This window comes from Hippocampus comes, unplaced genomic scaffold, assembly GCF_001891065.2.
Source record: "Hippocampus comes isolate QL1 unplaced genomic scaffold, H_comes_QL1_v1.1 scaffold78, whole genome shotgun sequence".
In the NCBI taxonomy this organism is placed as follows: Eukaryota; Metazoa; Chordata; class Actinopteri; order Syngnathiformes; family Syngnathidae; genus Hippocampus; species Hippocampus comes.
Window position 1 is genome coordinate 119,841 of NW_017805798.1, and position 20,895 is coordinate 140,735.

The 20,895-nt window shown below is 45.2% G+C and overlaps 1 protein-coding gene and 1 long non-coding RNA gene across 3 annotated transcripts; one reads left to right on the forward strand and one right to left on the reverse strand.

Moving 5' to 3' along the window:
- Positions 1-4,936: 4,936 nt before the first annotated feature.
- Positions 4,937-20,027, reverse strand: nf2a (NF2, moesin-ezrin-radixin like (MERLIN) tumor suppressor a). Of its 2 annotated transcripts, XM_019885788.1 has the most exons (16): positions 19,638-20,027; positions 19,025-19,150; positions 18,372-18,494; positions 18,080-18,163; positions 15,610-15,678; positions 15,445-15,527; positions 13,895-13,970; positions 13,614-13,748; positions 11,865-11,939; positions 11,582-11,695; positions 10,945-11,067; positions 10,495-10,712; positions 8,724-8,826; positions 7,687-7,805; positions 6,838-6,997; positions 4,937-5,545 (listed from the first exon to the last, which is right to left on the reverse strand). In XM_019885788.1, the coding sequence occupies exons 1-16, from the start codon at positions 19,749-19,751 to the stop codon at positions 5,495-5,497; spliced, it is 1,773 nt and encodes a 590-aa protein (XP_019741347.1). In that variant the 5' UTR covers positions 19,752-20,027; the 3' UTR covers positions 4,937-5,494. The 2 variants fall into 2 exon arrangements, with proteins under 2 accessions (XP_019741347.1, XP_019741349.1); XM_019885790.1 differs by lacking the exons at positions 4,937-5,545; positions 7,687-7,805 and having other exon boundaries at positions 6,847-6,997.
- LOC109525353 (uncharacterized) lies at positions 19,843-20,190 on the forward strand. The gene is made up of 2 exons (XR_002170130.1): positions 19,843-19,933; positions 20,026-20,190. It is a non-coding gene; the product is annotated as an uncharacterized LOC109525353 (long non-coding RNA).
- Positions 20,191-20,895: the final 705 nt, after the last annotated feature.

Sequence of the window (20,895 nt, forward strand, 5' to 3'; positions counted from 1 at the left end):
TGTAATCCAAAATGTTACATTCATGGCTAAAACGTGACCTTTTCTAATTGATTTCAATTTAAGCTTGAAGGAAAATCCAACTTTATTGCAAAATGTTTGTTGTTAATTCTCCCATTTGACCAGTTTAGCGACTTTTCATTTCTTGCAATTGAGCAGCGCATCTATTTTGCAATATTACAAAAAATGTTAATTCTCGAGAAATTTAGACTTTCAAAAATGTATGGGTTGTTTTGTCATAGAATTAACTTTTTTCTTTTTTTTAACATTTTCCATGCAACTTTGTAGTCAGAGGACAATAAAATGCGATGGAGTCAAACATTGAACATCAGGAAAGAGGAACAAAAGAACAAATCACCACAGTAGGAGCATTTGTGTGTGTTTTCTTTTTGTGCTGAAAAAAAAAGTCATTACCATCACGCATTGCCTCCAACAGCTGGTGTGTGAGCGCACACACATATACACACACTGATTGCTGCTTCCTATTTGATTTCATCATATCGCCTTTTCCCTGCAAGTGCAACATTTGCCGCTTGTTTAGCTGTGGAAAGGCGGAAGCCCCCCACTATCTCCCCCACCCCGCCCCCAAATTGTGACTGCAGAAGTGAGAAAAAAAGAAATAACATGCTCCTGTTTTTTTGTTTGTTTTTTTTTTTTTTTTTAATTGTGAGCCCATTTTCCCATCAAAATAGTTTTACCCTGTTACTATTAACGTGGTAATAAGGTTAGGGTTTTAAATTAGGGTTCCGAGTCAGGGTTGGGCATTCATATTAAGATTTCAAGACTGTTTTTTTTTTTGTTTTTTTTGAGGCAGAGTTAGGGTGTGAAGTCAATGTTTGGGTTTCAAAATCAAGCTTAGCGTTTCAAAGTAAGGCTGTCAAGATGGTTTTGAAGTACGGTTTGGTCATGGATAGGGTTTCAAATTGAGTTAGGGGTTAAGTTTGTACATTTTTTATGAACAATTCCAACCCCCGAAATATTAGTTGAATAAACAATTTTTCATACACATTTAAAATTGTTGATTTTTAAAAAATTGAAATATTCCATGTTTTTTTTTAACCTAGTTAACATGTCCACTTCAAAATCAAATGCGAGCACAAAAAATTAACATCTGAGCATGAGAGCCATTCCCGCTCCTCGCTTTTTATTTTGTCATTGATCAGCTGGCGCTGTTTCCGCCCGCTCGCAGGCTGATGGAAACAGACGGAGAGCCAATTTCAGATGAGCCAACGAAATTACGTCGGCGGGAAAAAACCCATCTTAGCACCTTACCGACGGCGCTGTTCCCAAATTAAAGGTGCTCATGTGTTGCGGAGAAGGAAATAAAAATGAGAGCCTTGGAGCTGAAATGCCGCTTTCACCTTCCTTGTTTCGCCATTCAAACTCAATGACAGTCTTCTTTATTTACTCACTTGGCACATGTGGAAAAAGACTGAATGATAGTGAGAGGAACGTAACCAGACCTGAAGCTATCTAGCTATGCTTGAAGCTAAATAGGCCTGAGGTTAACGAGAAATGACGTTAACGAGTCCTGAAGCTAACTAGACCGGAGGTGAATTAGACATGAAGCTAACTAGCTCGACCTTTGGTTAACTAGGCCCAAAGCTAATTAACATGACGTTAACCTTGGCTGCGGCTAACCAACTTGGCCTCAAGCTAATTTGGCCTAAAGTCAACTCGTCTGGAGGCTCAGCAGCTAGTTCTGAAATTGACGAGCCCTGACGCTAACGTGCCTTGAAAAATAATTAAGCCGAAGATAAGTTAACCTGCGCCGAACTAGCTTGGCCTAAAACGGACTATGCCTGACGACTACTTGGGGTTAAGCTAACTAACTAGGGCCAAAGCTAACTAGACCTCGCAGTCTAGTCATGGTCTGCAAACAGAATGAGTGAGAGAGAGAGATAAAGTGTGAGAGAGAGAAATGTGGTTGTGGTTGTACTTTTTAGAGTTATAAGTCATAGTCTTACAAGTATAAGCTAATTACACATCATCCCGTATCGTGTGTTTTCCAACAGCTAAATGAGTCACATTACGGTGTTTAGTCTTTGTTGTTTTTGATGCGTGGAAGCCAGAACGGAAACGTCATGCATGGAGGAAGAAACCCCCCCCCACCCCCGACCCCCTCACAAAATATTTAAAATAATAACACACCGTAACGGCACCTCGCTAGGCTAAAAATAGTTTACAAGCGACGGCAGTTGGAGCTCATTTTTGCAGAAGGTGTGTGTGTGTGTGTGTGTGTGTGTGTGTGTGTGTGTGTGTGTGTGTGTGTGTGTGTGTGGCATCCTGACGCCGCTTACATAATGTCGGATGACATCAAAGTCAATCCCGTTGGCCTACTTGGGAGTTTTTGCGATATTCTTGACGCTCAGAGACACATTTACGTCAATAAAAGCCAGCTGCCAATCTGTTGCGTTGATATGGCGACATCGGAAGTCAGACATTTTGGCTTACAGTGGCCATTTGAGGGCAACTGTTGGGTCCTTCAGAAGCTAATGCCTCCACAATTAGCAACAAAGCCAATTTCAGTTAGCAACATGAAGTTTGCTCAGCAGCAACATTTGATGACTACTCACAAAACAACACCAAACTGTAAGTGAAGCTAACTCCTGGAGGTCAGAGCTTGAGAAATGACTTGCTTCCTTACTATTACAGGTTACAGCGCCACCTGGTAGTCTGGCAAGTAAATAGCAGCCTGCAAATGATTTTTCTGCCTTTTTAAAAATAATAAATCGAAACCTCTCCGAGACAAATGTGCTTTTAAAATTAAAGTATACGCTTATCGACCTGCTCTTCTGCCTTCAGAATGAATGAGCCGAGCACGGAGGCTGGAAGCGAGATGCTTTCCTCCTAAGTGGGTCTCCGATGATTTGCGCGACCCAAAAAAACCCCAAAACAAAACAAAAAAAATGCCACATTGTGGCGGGTTGTGGACCGCCACCAGAAGCGGGTCGGTTTCGCGGGTAAAGATGGATGAGCGGTGACTGAAGCTCACTCAAAACATAATGAATACCTGCAGGACTTCCCCCTTGTGCTATTTTGGGCTCTTCCAAACAAGACGCACGATAACTGAAGAAGTGCTAAGATGCACAATGTCGCATTTGCAAATCGGTGAAGGGAAGTCTGCATGAATATACTTGAGAAGCAAGCGACTCCACTTTCAAAATGAATGTGTGTATAAAACACAAAATGTATCGGGAAACACAAAAGCAAATTAAGTCACAAACCAATAAGCCCCCCCATCACATAACCAGCTAATGGAACAATAAAACTAACCAACTCGACAGACTGATCGATAGCTCAATTGATCGTATTATTCATTCCAGGTAAGAAATTAGATAATTAGATGCTACATTTTTTTTTTTTTTTTTTGCTGGTGTCAAGCAGGGCACCAACGTGAGCGTGAATAAAGCACCGATGATGTCCAACGACCTTGTACCCCACAAGACGTCACATCGGATGAAAAGGAAAATCACTGACATGGATAAGGACCCCCCCCAAAAAAAGGACTGAAGATTGACAAGCGATTTGGACCCATTTAAATAATGCAAATGTTTATTTCTAACTCAAGGTTTCATAAAAGCTGCACAGATGAAATTGAGAAATAAAATCAGTAATCGTGTAAGAACTATGCAACTTATGCCAGTATAGAATCAAGATGAGATAACCCACTAACCGCCAAACCACATTTCCAATCAGGTAAACAACATGCCAAGCACAACACTAATCCAACTAACTGACCAACCAGTGGACTAACTAATCAACCACACAACCTAAGAGGCAAACGAATGAACCAACTTCCGAAGCAACCAACGAAGCGCACCAAACTGAGCCGCTGGCAAATCAACCACCTCAACCATCAAGTAACTGCCAAACCGACTCACTGAGGTGGAAAGCAACCAGGCAGCGATTCACCCACATAACGGCAAAAATCCATCTCCTAAGAGTTGCGCAGGTTAAAAACGGAAACGAATCTACAAAAAAACCCACTGCGTCTCGGAAGGTGCCCTGTCCCGAGCCTGTTGAGAAGCTCTGTGGTGTTCATCAGGGAGCGTTAGCGAGCCAGATCCACCACATCTGAAAATAAACTCATTTGCATGCTCGCGAACTGCGGGCAACAATTGCCGCGCAATCACCCGCATTTCCCCGTCAACGGATGACTGGCAGGAATCATTGCCATTCAGCACCCGGGGAGGGGGATGATGAAAAAAGACAATTTGGTCACAAGACGCTGATGATATGATACTACTCTGTGCATGTGTGTGTGTGTGTGTGTGGGAGGGGGGGCACTACACAAGGTAAGAGGCATTCTAAACAAAATGAGAGCCGAGCAAGCACAGCAACGATTCCCAAGGGAGGGCGACGGTGCTTCTCTACATCCACAAAGGTGTAAAGGACGAAAGGAAGGAAAGAAGTGTGTGACTAACTAACAGAAACAACTAACCAACCAACAAATATTCAAATAACTAACCAAGCACCCAAGTAATTAACCCAAAACGTCAAGTAACTCACTGACAGTCTGACTAGCTAGCTCACTAGCTAGTAACCATCAAACTAACTAGAGAACAGCCAACCGACGGGCTAAACAGCCAACTAATTAAACGGCTCGCACAATCTCGAGCAAGCAATGAAGCAAGCGTAATGATCGGATGTGACTGCGGCGTTTCGGTTTTCCAGCGGTTTGGTTTCTGAACTCCTCCAGGACGTGCGCCAGTCGTGGCATTTGAACCTCGCTGTGAGATTTCGCGTGACGTCAAGCGCGATCCCCGAGACGACCGACGCTTTTCTCTCCCAGCAATTTGTCACTTTTGCCGGTGCCCCCCCCACAGACGGCTTTGACGTCACTGCACCCTTGCCTGTGGGGGTGTGGCGGCTGCGGGGGTCGTCGGCCCCAGGGAGCCCAAACGCAGCAAAATAAACACATCAGTCACACACGCTGGAGACCTGGGAGTTTATTTGAAAAAGGGAAAATATGTGTTTGTGCATATTGGAGGAATTGACATTGGCGCACACACTTTGGCATGTTTTACACTGTACATTTTCAGTGTGCATATAATATTTGAGTGTGTGCTATTCTGGAGAAATGACAGTAGTTAGTTCGTTGTCCTAAAAATGATTGACTTAGCCAGATGCAGGCAAGCAGCCATGATTGAACACAGAAAAAGAGGATTTCTTTCATACGACGTCTCTTTGTGTTTGTTTTCATCGACATCTTATGCAAGCACCACCGCCACACCACACATTTTAAAGAAACCTGTCGGTGAGTCCTTTGGTCACTTTGGTCAGCGTGAGTGAGTTTCCGAACAGGAAACATGGACATCGGCCGGCGTTTAGCGAGAGATATGCCTTTGCATCGTTATGAAATATAAAAATATGAATCCTGCAAAAGGTGCAGGAAAATGAGCATCCACGTTTGTGCGTCCGTGAGGCCCCTGAAGATGCCGCAGTAGTGGTCTTGGTTGTCACTGTTGGTGTAGAAGGACTGGAGAAGACTTGCTTAAAGTTCCTCAAAAAAGGCAACTCGGGACTTGGTGCTCTGTAGTGTCAACTGCGGAGGAAATCATACAAAGTGGCGCCAAACCACCACGTCGCCATCAGTCAGTGGTTCCTCGCAACGTTATCGTGCGTGAAAGGTTGACCAGAAATGGGCCCCAAAATAATAGAAATGGTGTCAATGACCTCCAGTAACTTCAAAACTGCGTTTTGAGCAGATTATTTCGGCACACCTACTTGGTTTGAATGAATCAACCCTTGGTATTCTTTTGTTCAATTTGATTGTGATTCATTTTTCAATTTTTTTTTTTTTTTGTTTTCAAACATCGAGCCAGTCATAAAAATTATTTCAAAAAGTTCATCAGTAAAAATGTTTCATTTGACTTCAATTTTGACAGCCGTGCCTTCCGACTGTCCTGAATGGGGGTGTTGGGCATTGGCAGAGCCTTCCTGCCTGCGGGCTTTGTGCTTTGTTCCACTTTTGCTCGTCCTCACCTTCCGGACATGAAACTCTTGTTAAAACGCCGGCCGTTTTCCTGGAGAGCAAGATGAATGCTTTCCGCTTGCCCGCAACTGAAATAAATCAACTCGCGCTACCGCTAATAAGCGTGGATGCCGAGTTTCTTTTGTCGTCTTTTTTGTTCCTTTTTAAATAATTGAGGAAAATGAAATTGGATAATCAAAGCAGAAAGATAAAGGAGGACTAAAAAAAAAAGTGGAGCGAGCAAGTATGTCACAATTTGGAAGAGGACTTTTTTTTTTCTTTTGTACGTGATGAATCACTTTTTTGGACTTGGCTACGTTTTTTTTTTAAGTTTTCACTTTTAGCGGCAACGACTGGCTGGTCGTTATGACGTTCGAAACATCCACGCATGTGAACAAAAGGTCGAGTGTTCAACTGGCAAGCTCCCTTGTTTTTGATGTGCCGTCGACTCCTCCTATTTGTGTTCTTCGACAATAAGAGCGTGAGCAAATGGTGTAGTCCGCTACGTTAGCATCTTGTGCCCGCTGATAACCAGCTAGCAGCCAACCGTTCATAATCGTGTTCGAAACGTTTGACATTATTCCAGTGGCCACTGTCGAGGTGTGATCAGAGCATCTGCAGAGAAGGTTCTTGATAGCAAAACCTTGGCAGAGGTCGAGACGGGACACAGTCATCTGTTCAACATAGTCGAACGGCGCGCAACGCACCGCTACGTGAAGCGCCTTGTTGTCAAATGGCGAAAAAAACAGGGCGCCGGCAGGTGTAATCAGATTAATCCGCACGTAATCAGATTAGCGGAGTCGAACACACACTAGCAGTTGAAAAGCTCTCAAGTAGTCGCATTAGCATTAGCGTGAGGATACCTTCTTAAAGGTGCTGTGCTTGCTAGTTCCCCGCTCGGCGTTGTGGTCGTGGACCACGTCCAGCGGGGTCTGGCGCTCCTTCAGCTTCAGGCTCTCGATCTCCGTCTTCAGCTCATTCAGCTGCTCCTGGAGGTGCTTGCTCTTCTCCATGTACTCCACCCTAGCACAGGGGAGAGGATGCTGACAGGGCGCTCGAGGGGGTGCGCTTCTTAAAAAGTTGAGGACGGCTGCTCTACGACAATCAAATCAGTGTAGCTCGACGCTAAACGGGGGCATGTGTTTTGTTTGTCTTTTTTTCCAAGGGTTGGGGTGCGGCAACTGTGTAGGTGTGTGAAAGTGGGTGCGCTGATGGAAAAACTTTCAGAGAAAAGCAGTTCTATCGTGTAAAATCTATGTAACGAAACGTTAAACTGACGGCATTAGGGATGGAGGTGGGCTAGCTCTGACGGCTAAGACAAAAAAAAAAAAAACTAGTATATAACACGCACATGCAATATTTCAGTATTTTTATTTTTAATAAACGTTCAAAAAAAATTCACATTTGGACAGCGGCTTCCAGAGTTGGCATGGCCGCCTTGGAGTGCCTCGTTGTCACGGTGTGGAAAAGCCCTGCTCACGACTGCATGGGATATATGACAGCCATGTGGGGCATTTTGTGGATAGATTTTAAAACGGGTAGTTAAGTGTGGCATGTGAAAGATAAGATAAGAAAACCTTTATTTGTCTCACAATGGAGAAATTCCCAATTTACAGCAGCAAAATTATGAAGGGGAGACGTAGAAGAGCAAAAAGTATGCGAGATGAAGCAGCACCCATCAAGGTTATTCGCCAATGTCATCGGCGACTCACTTCTCTTTCTCGATCTCCATGGAAAGTCGTTTCATGTCCGTGTCTTTAAAGTCAAAGCTCACGTTCTCCTTGCTGAAGCTCAGCTCGGGAGGCATGCAGTCCATCGGCGGCGCGGGGTACTGGCGCAGGAGGAGGACGAATCACAAAAACAAAAAAACAAAACAAAAAACCCAACCACAAAACCCCGACAGGATACGAAAGCAAACGGAAAACATGCTGGCAGCACAGTGGAGGAAGACAAGAATTCAAGCGCGTGCGCGCAGCCGAGCCGTGTCTGCTCCTAATAGACAATCTAAATGGAAATCCTGCACTTGTCAATGTAAAGCGGCGGGCAGGTGACGTGAACGCATCTTGGCAGAGCATGAGAAGGCAATTTGAGAGCCAATAGTGCATGTGTTCGGGCCCTGTCACACACATTTGACTGCATGCGGAATGCGTGTGTGCGTCAAGGGGGAACAAAGGACTTTTATTTCTCTTCCATGACAGGTTACGTGCATTTCAGTCCATTAGGTTGACTACGACGTTAGCTTCAACAGCTCGGCGCCGAGTGTCACTTGTTAACAAAAGATTGCATGTTATGCGGGTGAATTTGATCGACCTGACAGTTTTATTTTGTCGGGCGACAATTTTAACCAGCAGGGGCAAAAATACTTGACCGTGGCACTGTCTATTCCCATACACATTGTTGGAAAAACATTGGCTAATCCCTAAATTATTATGGTGTTGTGTGACCATTTTAATGAGCCACTCAACTTCCTAACCGATACTGACCAACTGTTTGTGACAAAAGTGAAGGTTATTGTCAGGTAAACTGCTACATTAGCATCTATAGCTAGCCGGTGACTGCTCAGGTCACTTGTGAACAAAATTTAGGCCGTTTTGTTGTGTGTATTAAACTAGTTGATTTCATTGTGTGACAACATTCAAGATTTCTACTGTGGTATTGACCATGTGCCCATGAACAAAGTTCTTGGGGATTCCACTGAGTGAAGAGCGCCACGTTACCGTCTGGGCTTTCTCCATCGTAAGCGCATTACCATGTACACCCTGCTGGTGATCTCCAGGAGTTTGTGCTTGGCCCTCTGCTCGGACTGCCTGGCTTCCAGCAGGTCCTGCTTCAGCTGCTCTGCCTCCTTGGCCCTGTCAAAAAAAACAGAAGGGTTATGAGCGACCTTCGGAACACGCCGCCACTCGAGTAAAGCAAGAAAAAAAAGGACTGTCAACGTCAAAGTCGCCGATGCGCTTTCAGACGTTTATTGAGCGGAACAATCTCACACATGCAAAAATGAAAACACTCGGGAGGAGCTGCAGTAGACCGCCACTCGCGCCCAGATGCTCACACGTGGACTAAGCAGCCAGGTTGGGATGTCACTCACTAGACCACACCCCTTAAAGACACCCAACACAACAGCTGCTGCTGTCGCTACTTTTGACTTTGTCCCAACATCCAGTCATTGCACTTCACATAACCAGTTTATTAGTTTACATTCTCTTTGGTTGATTATTAAGGTTTGGTGATGTTTTTTCTCCATTAAGGACGCATAACAAAAGACATGATGGTGGATCTTTGGGGGCTGAAATGGAATAAATGATATTTCAGTTTGTTTCAATGTGGGGGAAAAAGTGATTGGACACGCCGTAAAAGTCACACAAGAGAAGTCAAGTTACCACTGTGTTAAAGATTTTAACCTTTCACCCCAAAGAACAGATTATTTGATTACACTGGAGGTGCTCGTTTACATCCAGCGACCACTCGCGTCTTAACAGCCCAGGCTCAATTGCAGTTACTGGCGAGTGGCTAAAGGCGACCGATTACAAATGATTGCCCGATACGATTTGAAGTGGAGTAATAAGGCCACAGTACCGTCGTCAACACTTGAAGCAGGTATTCCCCACAGCGTGAATGGAATGGTAATGAGATCGTACGTGCGTGCGTGTGCGTGTGTCGAAAGCCAAAGATGAAAAGTCATTTCAAGCCTTGGCGGAGCTGGGTGAGGCAACACAGATGATGTGATGAGAGCGAGTCACGCCGTCAATTCATACGATTAGCCGGCGTAAATTAAAGGCCGCCGCGCTGACCCGCAGCAGCGAGCGGCGGAATAAAATCGAGCGAGGCGATAAACTGAAATAAAGAATGTGCCTTTTGTTCCTTTCAATGGTGCGCATACTGTATGTGGGTGCACAGACTGAAAATTAGATTGAGTGTGTGTCACTGCATATAGTGTTTAGTGTGTATAATGTCGTGTGTGCGCGTCTGTGTGTGCGCGCCCGCACAATTGGGTGGTGACTCGAAACGACCAGCGAAGTGGTCGTTGAAAACAAAGGGCGAAATCAGAATTACGCCTCGCTATTTGACGGCTATGGCTAATTCTGTCTTAGCAACGGGAATATTTACCCAGCTAACGCCTCGCTATTGCCCGACTAACGCCATGCTACCAACAAACGAAAAGGCATTTGCAAACTTGGACGCCGGATCTGAGAGATGAACTAGCATAGCGCTAGCTAGGATGAGCTAGCGCTAGATGGATTTCAAATGGGACCTAAGTTAAAAAACGTCCCGTGTTCTGCCGTTGGCCGGGGGGTGTTGGCGTGGGATCGTGGAGGTCAAAGTAAGTTCTTTTCAACTAAAATGATGAACCTTTGCACACTGCGTCAACACGCCAGGGTCGGAGTGAGATGAGCGAATGTGGCTTTGGAAACAATTAATCACGATAAAAGCACGGTAGTGCACGCTTCGTAGCATTTCGAATCATCAAATTGGATTCCCATTCAAGCGGATTTGCAATTATACGCAAAGGCAGCTGTCACCTGCGTTGGGACTGGTCTGCCATCTTGAGGGCCATCCTGTCGGCCTCCAGCATTTTGTGTTCCATGACCCTCCTCTCCTCGTGGCCCCGCATGGCTGTGGCCTTGATGCGCTTCATTTCCGCCTCCGCCTCGGCCGCCTTCTGGGCCAGCAGCTTGGCCTCCTCCTCGGCGATCTGGGCCTTCTCGGCCAGGAGGTCCGCCGTCTGCTCCGAGCGCAACTGCAGAGGGAGTGGAAATACGGGATTCTGATTCATGTTGCGTATGTGGAATATCAATGAAAATCCATCTGAAAATGACATCACAGTCGCTCGTGATTGGCCGTTCCCTGAGCCCTGAGCAACTGTCATGTCATTTTCAGTCAAAAGCGAGTGGCAAAATGGCCGCCCCCTGAGATAGATAAATAGGGGCAGATTTTGCTTCGATGATGCCAGACGGTTGTTTGCAACCCACCAGGGCCTCGTTGGCCATGCGCGCTTCGTCTTGCAGCCGAACGAGCCGTCGCTCCAGCTCGTCTCGCATGCGTTCCGCTTCCTCGCGTCGCTGCTTCTCCTGGTTCAACAGCTGTCTCTCCACCTGGACAGCGCGGGTGGGCGGAGTCCAAGCCATAATGAGACCAAAGCTTAATGCTAACTAACGCAAAAGGCCACAATGTACTTTTACAAAACAAAATGCTCACATCATTTTGTCTATTGCAACTCTGTTAGCTTAATGCTAACATAGAATACAAAATACCAAACACGGGCCCATAGAAATTAGCATTGATGTTACGATAGTTACAATGTTACGATGGGAGGGGCGGGGGGGGGGCCACTGTATATCTAAACACAACAACGTAAAATAAAATCACATGATTTTATCTAAATAGTCCGCTAGCTTAATACTAATTTTAACACAAAAAAACGCCATAGATGGATGAATACTATGCATTGAGAAAAAAAAATGTCGATAATTGGGCCAAAAAGTCTGCTAGCCTAATGCTAACACGGAATGAAAAACGCCATACAGGAGCAGCACATGAAAACGCGAGCGCAAATGTGGGGGGGCGCTTCGGGGAATGTGCGCGGGTGGAGCGCGTGGTTTCGCGTACCTGCCTGCGGGCCCTCTCCTCCCTGGCCTGGGCCTTCATCTGTTGCACCTCCAGGGAGTCCACACGTCGTCTGCGCATGAACAAGTCGTGGCTGCCCACGCACAGCTGCAGGATCTATGGGGCAATGTCAAAATTAAGCTTCCTGGAGTTCACCAAAACTAACCCAAACTATATTTTAATTTAATGGAAGCTCGTCGTTTGTCATCGGAAAAACGAAGACTCAAGTAAAGTCGAGAAGCAAAGTACTTGAGTTACTTGATCAGTCGTGTCGATCGCAACTCACCAATTTGTTGACTCTCAACCGTGACGAGTTGAATTTGAAGACTTTGGCTTTCTTGTCCAGCGGTTTGATGGTGAACTGCAAGCAAAATCGGAGTTGACTCAATTATGGGACCGCAATAATGTCACACATTTAGATTTAAAAAAAGTAAACATAAATAAAAGCTAAAATAAAGGTTACAATTTGGTCATTGAAGTCAAATTTTCAACAAACCAAAGTTGAAAAATGTTTAAAATCTTTTCACAAAAAGTCAACATTTTGCACAAAAAACAATTTTTCAAGAAAAAAGTTGCAGTCTAATATGCTTTTTAAAAAAAAAAGTCATAATATTACACATTTAAGTCAAATGTTTGAAAAATAACAAGCCAAAGCTGCTTCTGAAAAAAAGTTAGATCTAAAGTAAGAATCAAATGAAGATGAAGTCAATTTTTTTTTTTTTTTTTTTGTAGATCAAATAGTGTATCGAATTTTGTTTGCGCCAAAAGTCATTTGACCCCTAAAAAGTATCGAAATAAATAGTATCTTATGAGAACGGTCATATTTTCTATATGTCAAATTTTGTTATTCGTAAAAAAAAAACAAAAAAAAAAAAAAACAGTCATAATATTACACATTTAAGTCAAATGTTTGAAAAATAACAAGCCAAAGCTGCTTCTGAAAAAAAGTTAGATCTAAAGTAAGAATCAAATGAAGATGAAGTCAATTTTTTTTTTTTTTTTTTGTAGATCAAATAGTGTATCGAATTTTGTTTGCGCCAAAAGTCATTTGACCCCTAAAAAGTATCGAAATAAATAGTATCTTATGAGAACGGTCATATTTTCTATATGTCAAATTTTGTTATTCGTAAAAAAAAAACAAAAAAAAAAAAAAACATTCAAAATGAAGGTTTATCTTCGAATAAAAACACAACCTAATTCTCATGCCTACTTAAACTAGGCTTGCGGGAAAACATGACGTCAAACTGTAAATATTTTCCTATTCCGCGTGGAGTTCAATTGAAGGGTGTGATAAAAGCCCGAAAACACGCTGGCGTAATTGACTTCATAATCAAGCGCACGGAGAGGGCAAAACTCGCTGGTGGGGATTATTCCTTTTGACCTTTTGCCAAAATGTCAGCACATACTTGAAATGAAATTTGCTGTAAAAGTGCACAAACTGCCATTGAAAGGCCGCCGGTTTGGAAATAGGCACGGCTGAAATGGCGGGGCCTGTTGTTTTCAATTTGCATGCTGATGAGGAAAGAAATGTGAAAAACTTTGGATAGAGCTACCTTGACTGAGAATAAAGTCGCACTTTTTTTAAAAGAAGAACAAAGTGAATTTTGCGGGAGAAAAGACTTGTAGAAAGGTAAGCTGAGTGTAGGTGCAATGATTAATCGATTAAAATTCAACTAGCGATTAGCATGAATCGATAGATATTCCTTCCCCCCCACCCCCCCAAAAAATTTTAAAAAATTTAAAGTCTCAAGAATCATTGAGTGAAATTTTTAAAATTCAATTCACCAATTTTTGGGGAGACAATATTTTTTTGTGGAAAAGGTTTTTTCACCCCACTAGCTTAATGCTAACAACAAACAATACAAACCGCAATTGAAGGGCGAACAAAACGAGCATGGATGTTGCGCGCCCTCTCAACCTTGAGGAAAGTTGATTTGAAAAAGATGCGATTCAAGTTACGAGCGTGACGACTCGTATCGTTTGGCACGACGATTGTACGCGTAAAGCGAAAAGAGAGAGGGAGTGGTGCGGGCACCTCTTTGTCGCTGTACGAGATGTTGCGGATCTCGTTCCAGGGGAAGGAGCACTTGGGTGTCAGCCTGTTGTCTGGCTCGTAGATGTGCAGGCCCAGGGCGTCCACGCCCAGCAGAAGATCCGTTCCCTTTTTATTCTAAAAGAGCAAAATCAAAACATTTTGAACCCGGAAATGGCGCCACACGCATCCGATCCATATGAAAATGTCCCGGCCTTTTTGGCAACACACACGTTCACCGCGTCGTTGAGCGCAGATGGGGAAAATACCGTAGAGACGCTCACCCGGATGGAGAAATAATTGACGCCGTACATGTCCAGGTCCTGAGCGATCTTCAAATACTCCATCTCGGCTTCCTCCCTGCCAGCAAGAGAAACCGCGGCATCACGTCACGTTTGCGCCAAAATGGCGACTCCAAGACAACTTTTGCCCCGAGATTTCCACTTTTTTTTTTTTTTAAAGATTGTAAATAACATGATAGTCAGTACGTGACTATTGGTGAAGCCTCGGCGGAAGGTGCGTCCTAGGCACGGGCACACACACACACACACACCGCCTCCAGCGCGCTGGGCTGGCAGGCAATCATCTCCCTATTGTGAGCGTCTTTCCAAGCGCCGAATGATTTTGTTCAACGGAGAATGGAGAGCCTCTCCCCTCCAGCGCCCCTGAAAAGCTGATGGATGGGCACCAGCGACCGACTCATTTACGACGGCCAGAGTGGACTCGCCCGGCCATCCGAAGCAAAAGCATTCGGCCGCGCCGCCGCCGCCGCCTCCTCCCCGTCCTCCCGCTCGCTCGCTGCGTCTCCTTTCGCAGCTCATTTCAGAAACGAATTCGTTCACTCCTTGATTCCCTCGTCTGACTGCTGGAACCCCTTCGACCGTGATCTGTGATAACCACGATCTAGGTACATCTCTGCCGCATCGGTTGCAAGGTTCTGCCGCAGCCCGTTGAGGCGCCCCGCGCACGTTAAATTTGATGTGTCAAGTTTGAGCTGAATTGCTTTCAAATGAGCAATCTGGATGCGACGTGTCACAACGCGCTTTCTGGTACTTTGTTTGGCTTCCTGCCGCAGCCCGTTTAAGCTGCCAAGCATGTTGAATTTGTTTTATAAATGTCAATTCCGAACGGGCATTCGGGAAAATATCTAGAGCACACCTTCTTCCCGTGACTTGGTTTTTACATTCCTACCACAGCCCGTTTAGGTGGCCAAGGATGTTACATTTGTTTTTTTCAAGTTCAATTGAAATTGCTGCTAAATGTGCAATCGGGGCGCTATCAGCACCAACTCGTTTTCAATTCTCCACCTCGGGTCTTATTACTTCATTTGCAGATGACTGCGGCAGTCTGTTTAGGCAAGCAGATGCGAGTTTGCGCTTTGGATGTTCATTTTCAGCTCCTGCCAGAGAAGCAATCTGAATCACATGTGCAACCACTCTCTAACTGTTACTGCAGTCTTCAATTTCTACCCATTCAGGCTGCAATGTGGCCCCGATTTTCTTGGAACTCACCTCCTGTTACTTTATTTTTCACTTCCTGCCAGAACCATTTGGGCGACCACACAAGAAAATGGATCAGATCTCTCCCTCCTCTTGAGACCTTGTTTTTAGATTCCTACCACAGCCCATTTAGGCGCCCAGACATTAAATGAGATTTTTCCGTCTAATTTTTTTATGACCTGGCCTCTAAATGTGATCAGCTCTGCAATGGCTAAGATTTCTAAAAGGACAAGTTTGCGTGGTCATATTCCACTTGCTCTAAACGGATTGTTCATACCCGTCCTTAAATCTAAGTGCGCGGATGATTTCACCGCGATGCACGTGAACACACGTACCTCGTGCGCCCTCTGTGCTCGGCGTAGCACGCGGCGATCCTCTCCTCCCACATTTCTGCTGTCATCTGATACAAATTGATGACCTGCAACGCATCCACAAAAACCTTGATCAGAGCTACGCGTTGCCTTGGTAAAACGCCGCGCGGATGCTAGCCAACAACTCACCCTTTTAGGCAGCAGCTCCTCCTGAGATAAAAAGCCAGGCTTGTGAACGTTCGGGTTGTAGTCGCCGTACTGTAAAATAATGGCAAGTTGAAATGTTTTGTTTTTGTCTAATGAGGAAAAAGAAGTCGTTAGTTGGTCATGTGAATAAACGGGATGCGGTTAGATTTCAATTGCTCTTTGCCACACGCCACTCAGATGATCACAATCCCCTCCGCATACTCAAATTGGGAATGTTGGTCACGTGACTGCGAAAAGCCGATCCGAGCCATCGTTTATAATCGCGCTCGAGCTCTTTTAAGATAACGCGGGAGATTTGCATAACCGAGGCAACTTATCGCCCAAGGGTCAAAAAGGCAAATGAACGACAATTAGCAAAAATGTGATCCTTTGGGGGAAGGTTTTAAGCAGCCATTGTAGGACACTTTCCAGAGATTCGATAAAAGATAAACGCCGAGAGAGTTTTTGAAAGTCACCGCGGAACATGAAATGTTGGCAGGCATGAGAAGACCCGCTCAGGAAAAGTCAGAGACTGCCTGGCTTCTTCACATTGTCACCTGACCCACGATTCACCGCCAATTATTGCAGCCAATGTTACGGGCGGTCATCAATCCGGGAAGGACCGAAGCGTGTCACCGCTTGACCGTTTTGCGGGCGGCATTGCGCACTTTGCCCAAGCGCACAAAACGATCGAATGTTTGTGACTCGCGATGGCCACTTGCGAGCTCGCCGTCTCACTTCGGAGCCCGCCGTCTCACTTCCCGCTCGGCCCTGACTCGCCCGGCTCACGCTTGACCGGGCCTCTGCGTCAGAGAGTCGATTCCCTCTGCCCCCACCCCCCACACCCCCCTTGGGGCAGCTTTATCTCCAAAGCGCCCTGTCAAAATCCACTTGCGGCGCGCTCTCGGAATACAAAATCAGCAGGGAGAAGCCGCTGAGGCAGGATGAGAGCGGCAAGACAAAAATCGACCATCTTTTGTTGCTCGAGCGAGATTATTTGCTGCAAAATACGACGCAAGTGGAAAGCAAAGATGAGTTCTGCCGCAAAGAGCCATCACCCGAAAAATGCTGAGCGCTGCCAAAACAATTCGAGGCCGTCCCCCCTGCCCAACTCCTTGTTCATATATTGGGGGGAATGGGAGGAATATATTTTGTGCTCGACAGGAACCAGATTTCAGGGTATCATGAAGATCAAACTCCTTCGAGGAGTCCCGGGAACACATTCGACGGCGTCTCGTAACAAACGGCGAGCGGCGGCCAAGGCGATCAAATCAAATGAGCCGATGGCCAAACAAGGAGCCGTCGACTGGAAACTCGACAGGAAACCTCTTATCAAATCCGGCCGCTGCTTAAGGCAATAGCGAGTGTGCAGCGCCGACTTTTTGCTGAATTCTGACTGTGGGGAAGCACATAGCTTATGTGCTTTTTTTTTCTTCTTCCTGATCCGCACTGCAGCTTCTCTCGGGCCGTTAAATTGGCAAGGAGGCGAGGGCCAAGCTTGTGGAGGGTCGTTACCGAGGTAGAGCTCCCCGTCTCTCTCTGGACCCTGTCCACCTGTCAAAAAGACACTCTCGCTGTCAACTTAAGCCAGGAGGGCTCGCTCAAGCCCAACGTCTCCCCCGCGGGGGGATTGACGCAAACTTTCCTCTTGCTTTGGCAGTTTTGGCATTTGACGATCCATCGATATTTTTTTTTTCTTTTTTTCATACCGGAGCTCATCAAAGTTGGCGGGCTATGACTGAAAACAACGAGACAGACGCGGGATTGTCAACATCTCACCTAGTGGGGTTGAAATCACGGGAGCGCACTGAACTGTATGGCGCTTTTGAAAAAAATAAAGTAAACCACACGAACAATATGTTTTTTGTGGAGTCGTCAGTCCAGGCGATTTCATCGTTCCCTCTCTCGTTATCGCTGCGAGCAATCGGTAAGCGCCACGACTTTTCTTTTTGTCAAAAAAAGTTGCATATTTGGGGAATTTTTCCGATTCTGCTGCTTGGTGGCTAACTGGACGTTCAATCCAACATCCCATTTACAAGAGCACCACCTGTCACCGCACAAAAAATCCAAGGAAACGTTGCTATATTTCTATAAGGCCGTCTTGAAATGAATGTTTGCCACAAGCTACTGAAGTTAGCGCATCTACAATTGGTGAAGTCAATAACACACAACAGACATTTCTACCAAACTGCATGTTGTTACGGCTAAGTGAAGCATCTGATTAAGATCTGATTCTTGTCTAACAAAGAAAATTGGGAGTTTGTTCTTGAAAGGACCACTCCCTTGAAAAAAAAAAAGAAAAAATACTACAAAGGGCCTTAAAACAAAAACATTTTAAATTGTCCCAGGAATCAGTTAGGGGAATTTTTAAGTCTGCCAAATATTTGATTTTTCACCTTTTGCCAATTTTGCCGTACTCGCGGTCTTAGTAAATGAGGCCCTCAGCAAGTCTCGGCTCCAAAGCGATCCTGACCTTGGCATGTACGGCGTAGGAGGCCAACAGCACCGAGGCTTCGGGAGGACAGTGGATCTCCTCCTCGAGGATCTTCTTCTTCACCTGCGGAGGGATTCAAAGAGGAAACATGAGCAATGTTCCAGACCAATTTTTTTTTTCAGACCGATGCTCCACCTTTCATCCTCCTTTCCTTCCCTCTTTCCTGCCAACCTCCCTCCTTCATCCTTCCTCCATAACTCCCATACTCCCTCTTTCCTTCCTTACACACACACATACACACACACACACGAGCAAAAGATTGTCAGCAAACCTGCAGGAAGAAGAGATGCTGCGTGATGTCCTGCACCAACTCCTCTTCGACATTCTCCGGGTAGAACTTAGCCAGAAAGTGCAGTGTGATGGGCTCCTCTTTGGGGACTTCCTGATCCAGCACCTGACGACACACAAAATGACCGTGAGCCTCGCGGCGCCGAAGAGACCTCGCGAACGTTGGAAGTTGGCGAAGCGGACAGACAGAATTCATTTTATGAAGCATTAACCCGGTGCCGCTTTGTGGCATCTCGGTGACAAGGAACTATCTCAAAGTGGGTTGAGGAGCTCCACATAGCCAAAAGTGTGGCATCCCATTGCCTATGAAGTGTGTTGACGTGAATGGAGGGGTTTCCTTTCGATATAAGTCGTGCTTTGACGATGTCTTGTGGCATCTACTAGCAATTTGAGTTTTTGGGGGCTGAGGTGCAATTCTTGGCGGAGTTTCGCAATTGGCGGGAGGGCTCGGTCTCATGGCTCCGCAAATATCTCTAAATTTGTGACATTTTCCTGTGGAAATTTCTCAGAGGCACTTTTGGTAAGTTTACCCGAAATGTGAGAGCGCGTTGCGTGCCGATCGCTCATGAGCTTAACTGTCATTTTGTACATTTTGGTGGGATTTGCTTGGAAGGCCTTTTGCTGAGGCCACCTCACCTTTTTGTCCATCTTGAGCCAGGCGACCGTGTCCTTGACGTGGTACCTGAGGCCGAAGAACCAGGTCTCCCTCAGCCCCAGCGTTCTGCACACCAGCTCCAACAGCTCCTTCCCCTTCCACTTCGTCTGCATCACACAGCGCAAAATGCTTCCACGCTTACTCCCAAAGGCGCCTGACCAAATACTTTTGCCAGTTGGGACACTAGACAGCTCGGTGGCTCCATAAAGGGACCCAAAAGGATTGTTTAACTAACTCCAAATAACGAATCAGTTAGTTGACTCCCTCTGACAACGTATCGTGATAGGCAGAATAATTAGATTAAGTAAAAAATATATATATTAATTGAATAATAAAAACATCATTGCGTGTCGTGATTGCTTTATTTTACTAACACAAAAAAATATATAAAATATATTTTACCGTGGGTGTTGTAACATTATTTTTGCTTTTATGATGATTATTATAGCATCCACAGCTCTCTGCTGCCATCTAGCTTCTCTGCAAGAGACTTTCACCAGTGTCGAATGTTGATCAACCTGTGGCGTTTTTGTGTTTTGGTTTGTGAGAAATTGTTCATTTTCCTTCCGTTTCTTTCTGGGTTTGTCCACTAACCTCGCAGCTGAACTCCATGTCCGACTCCATGGTACAGATCCTGACGTTGAAGCTCCTGTTTTGTTTCCTCACCAGAGAGTTCCATCCCAGTTTGGCCGCCAAATTGCTTGCCATGGCCACGGAAAATGTCACATAAAAACAAACAACCACTCAAGAGTCCACTACTCGCCCAACGAGTCCGTGAATGCACCGTCAAGCCATTTTAAAGCACATCAAGGCGACTTCGGTGTGGGACAATCCAGTTTCCACGCATGCTAATTTCAAGCTAACAAGCCAAAAGTTAGAGCCAAATTGAGGTGGGGTAGACACAATCATCATCCAGGATTAGATATCCAACATATTGGAGAGTTTTGCAGATTGTTAATACAGTATAATTCCTTCTCCGCAGAAGTGCTAAATGCTTACATTGTTTTGAACAAGCGCCAAGCAAGAGCGATCACTTTTGCTCAACAGCTTCACGTCCAGCCAGGGGAACGATGCTACATTCAGGTACCCATGGGAAATGTTCCAATCTCATTGAAAAACGACACACTGACGAAACTAAATGGACGTATAGAGTCACGGGTTCAAGTGTTTTGTTTTAAAATAAAAATTAAAAGTGTGCTGTCATTTTCACGTCTTGTTGTTTTTCCTTTTAATGTCTATCAAATTTGATTGAGGATGAATTTTAATTGATTACAGTATTAGTCTTCCCGCCCACTTCAGCCGAGCTCGGGAGCAGCAGTGCGCCTCATTCCATGACCTTCGAAATGTGTACTTACAACGCTCACAAACTAACGTACTATCCTGAATTGTACTTTACAGCAAATCATAAATGTTCTGCACTGTCTAATTTTAAGCAAACGTAGCTCAGGGAATCTAAATTGTGACACTTTTCGTGTATTTCAACTACGTTGTGGTAATCACGGTACTTAATGCAGAGACATAAAGGCATCATGCCTCACCTTCTTTTGGCGAACAACCAATCAGAAAATAGCTCTAGTGAGATGGGTTGGCTAACCCGTGTGGTGCGTTCAAACACTAACGGAAAATGTTAAAACAGGCTCAAACATTAAATCGGAAAATATTACACTTTACATTCGAAAACACATAAAAGGCCGATTTTCAAAGCATTACGAAATCATGACTACTGTAACATTTGCGGCACATCCTTTTGTTTGAACCTTCATTCGCTTTTTCGAGTCCCGAAATGCACGTCGTCCGTCCCTCTTCGGCAAACAACCAATTAGGGAACACCACTTGCCTCCGCCCTGCCCTC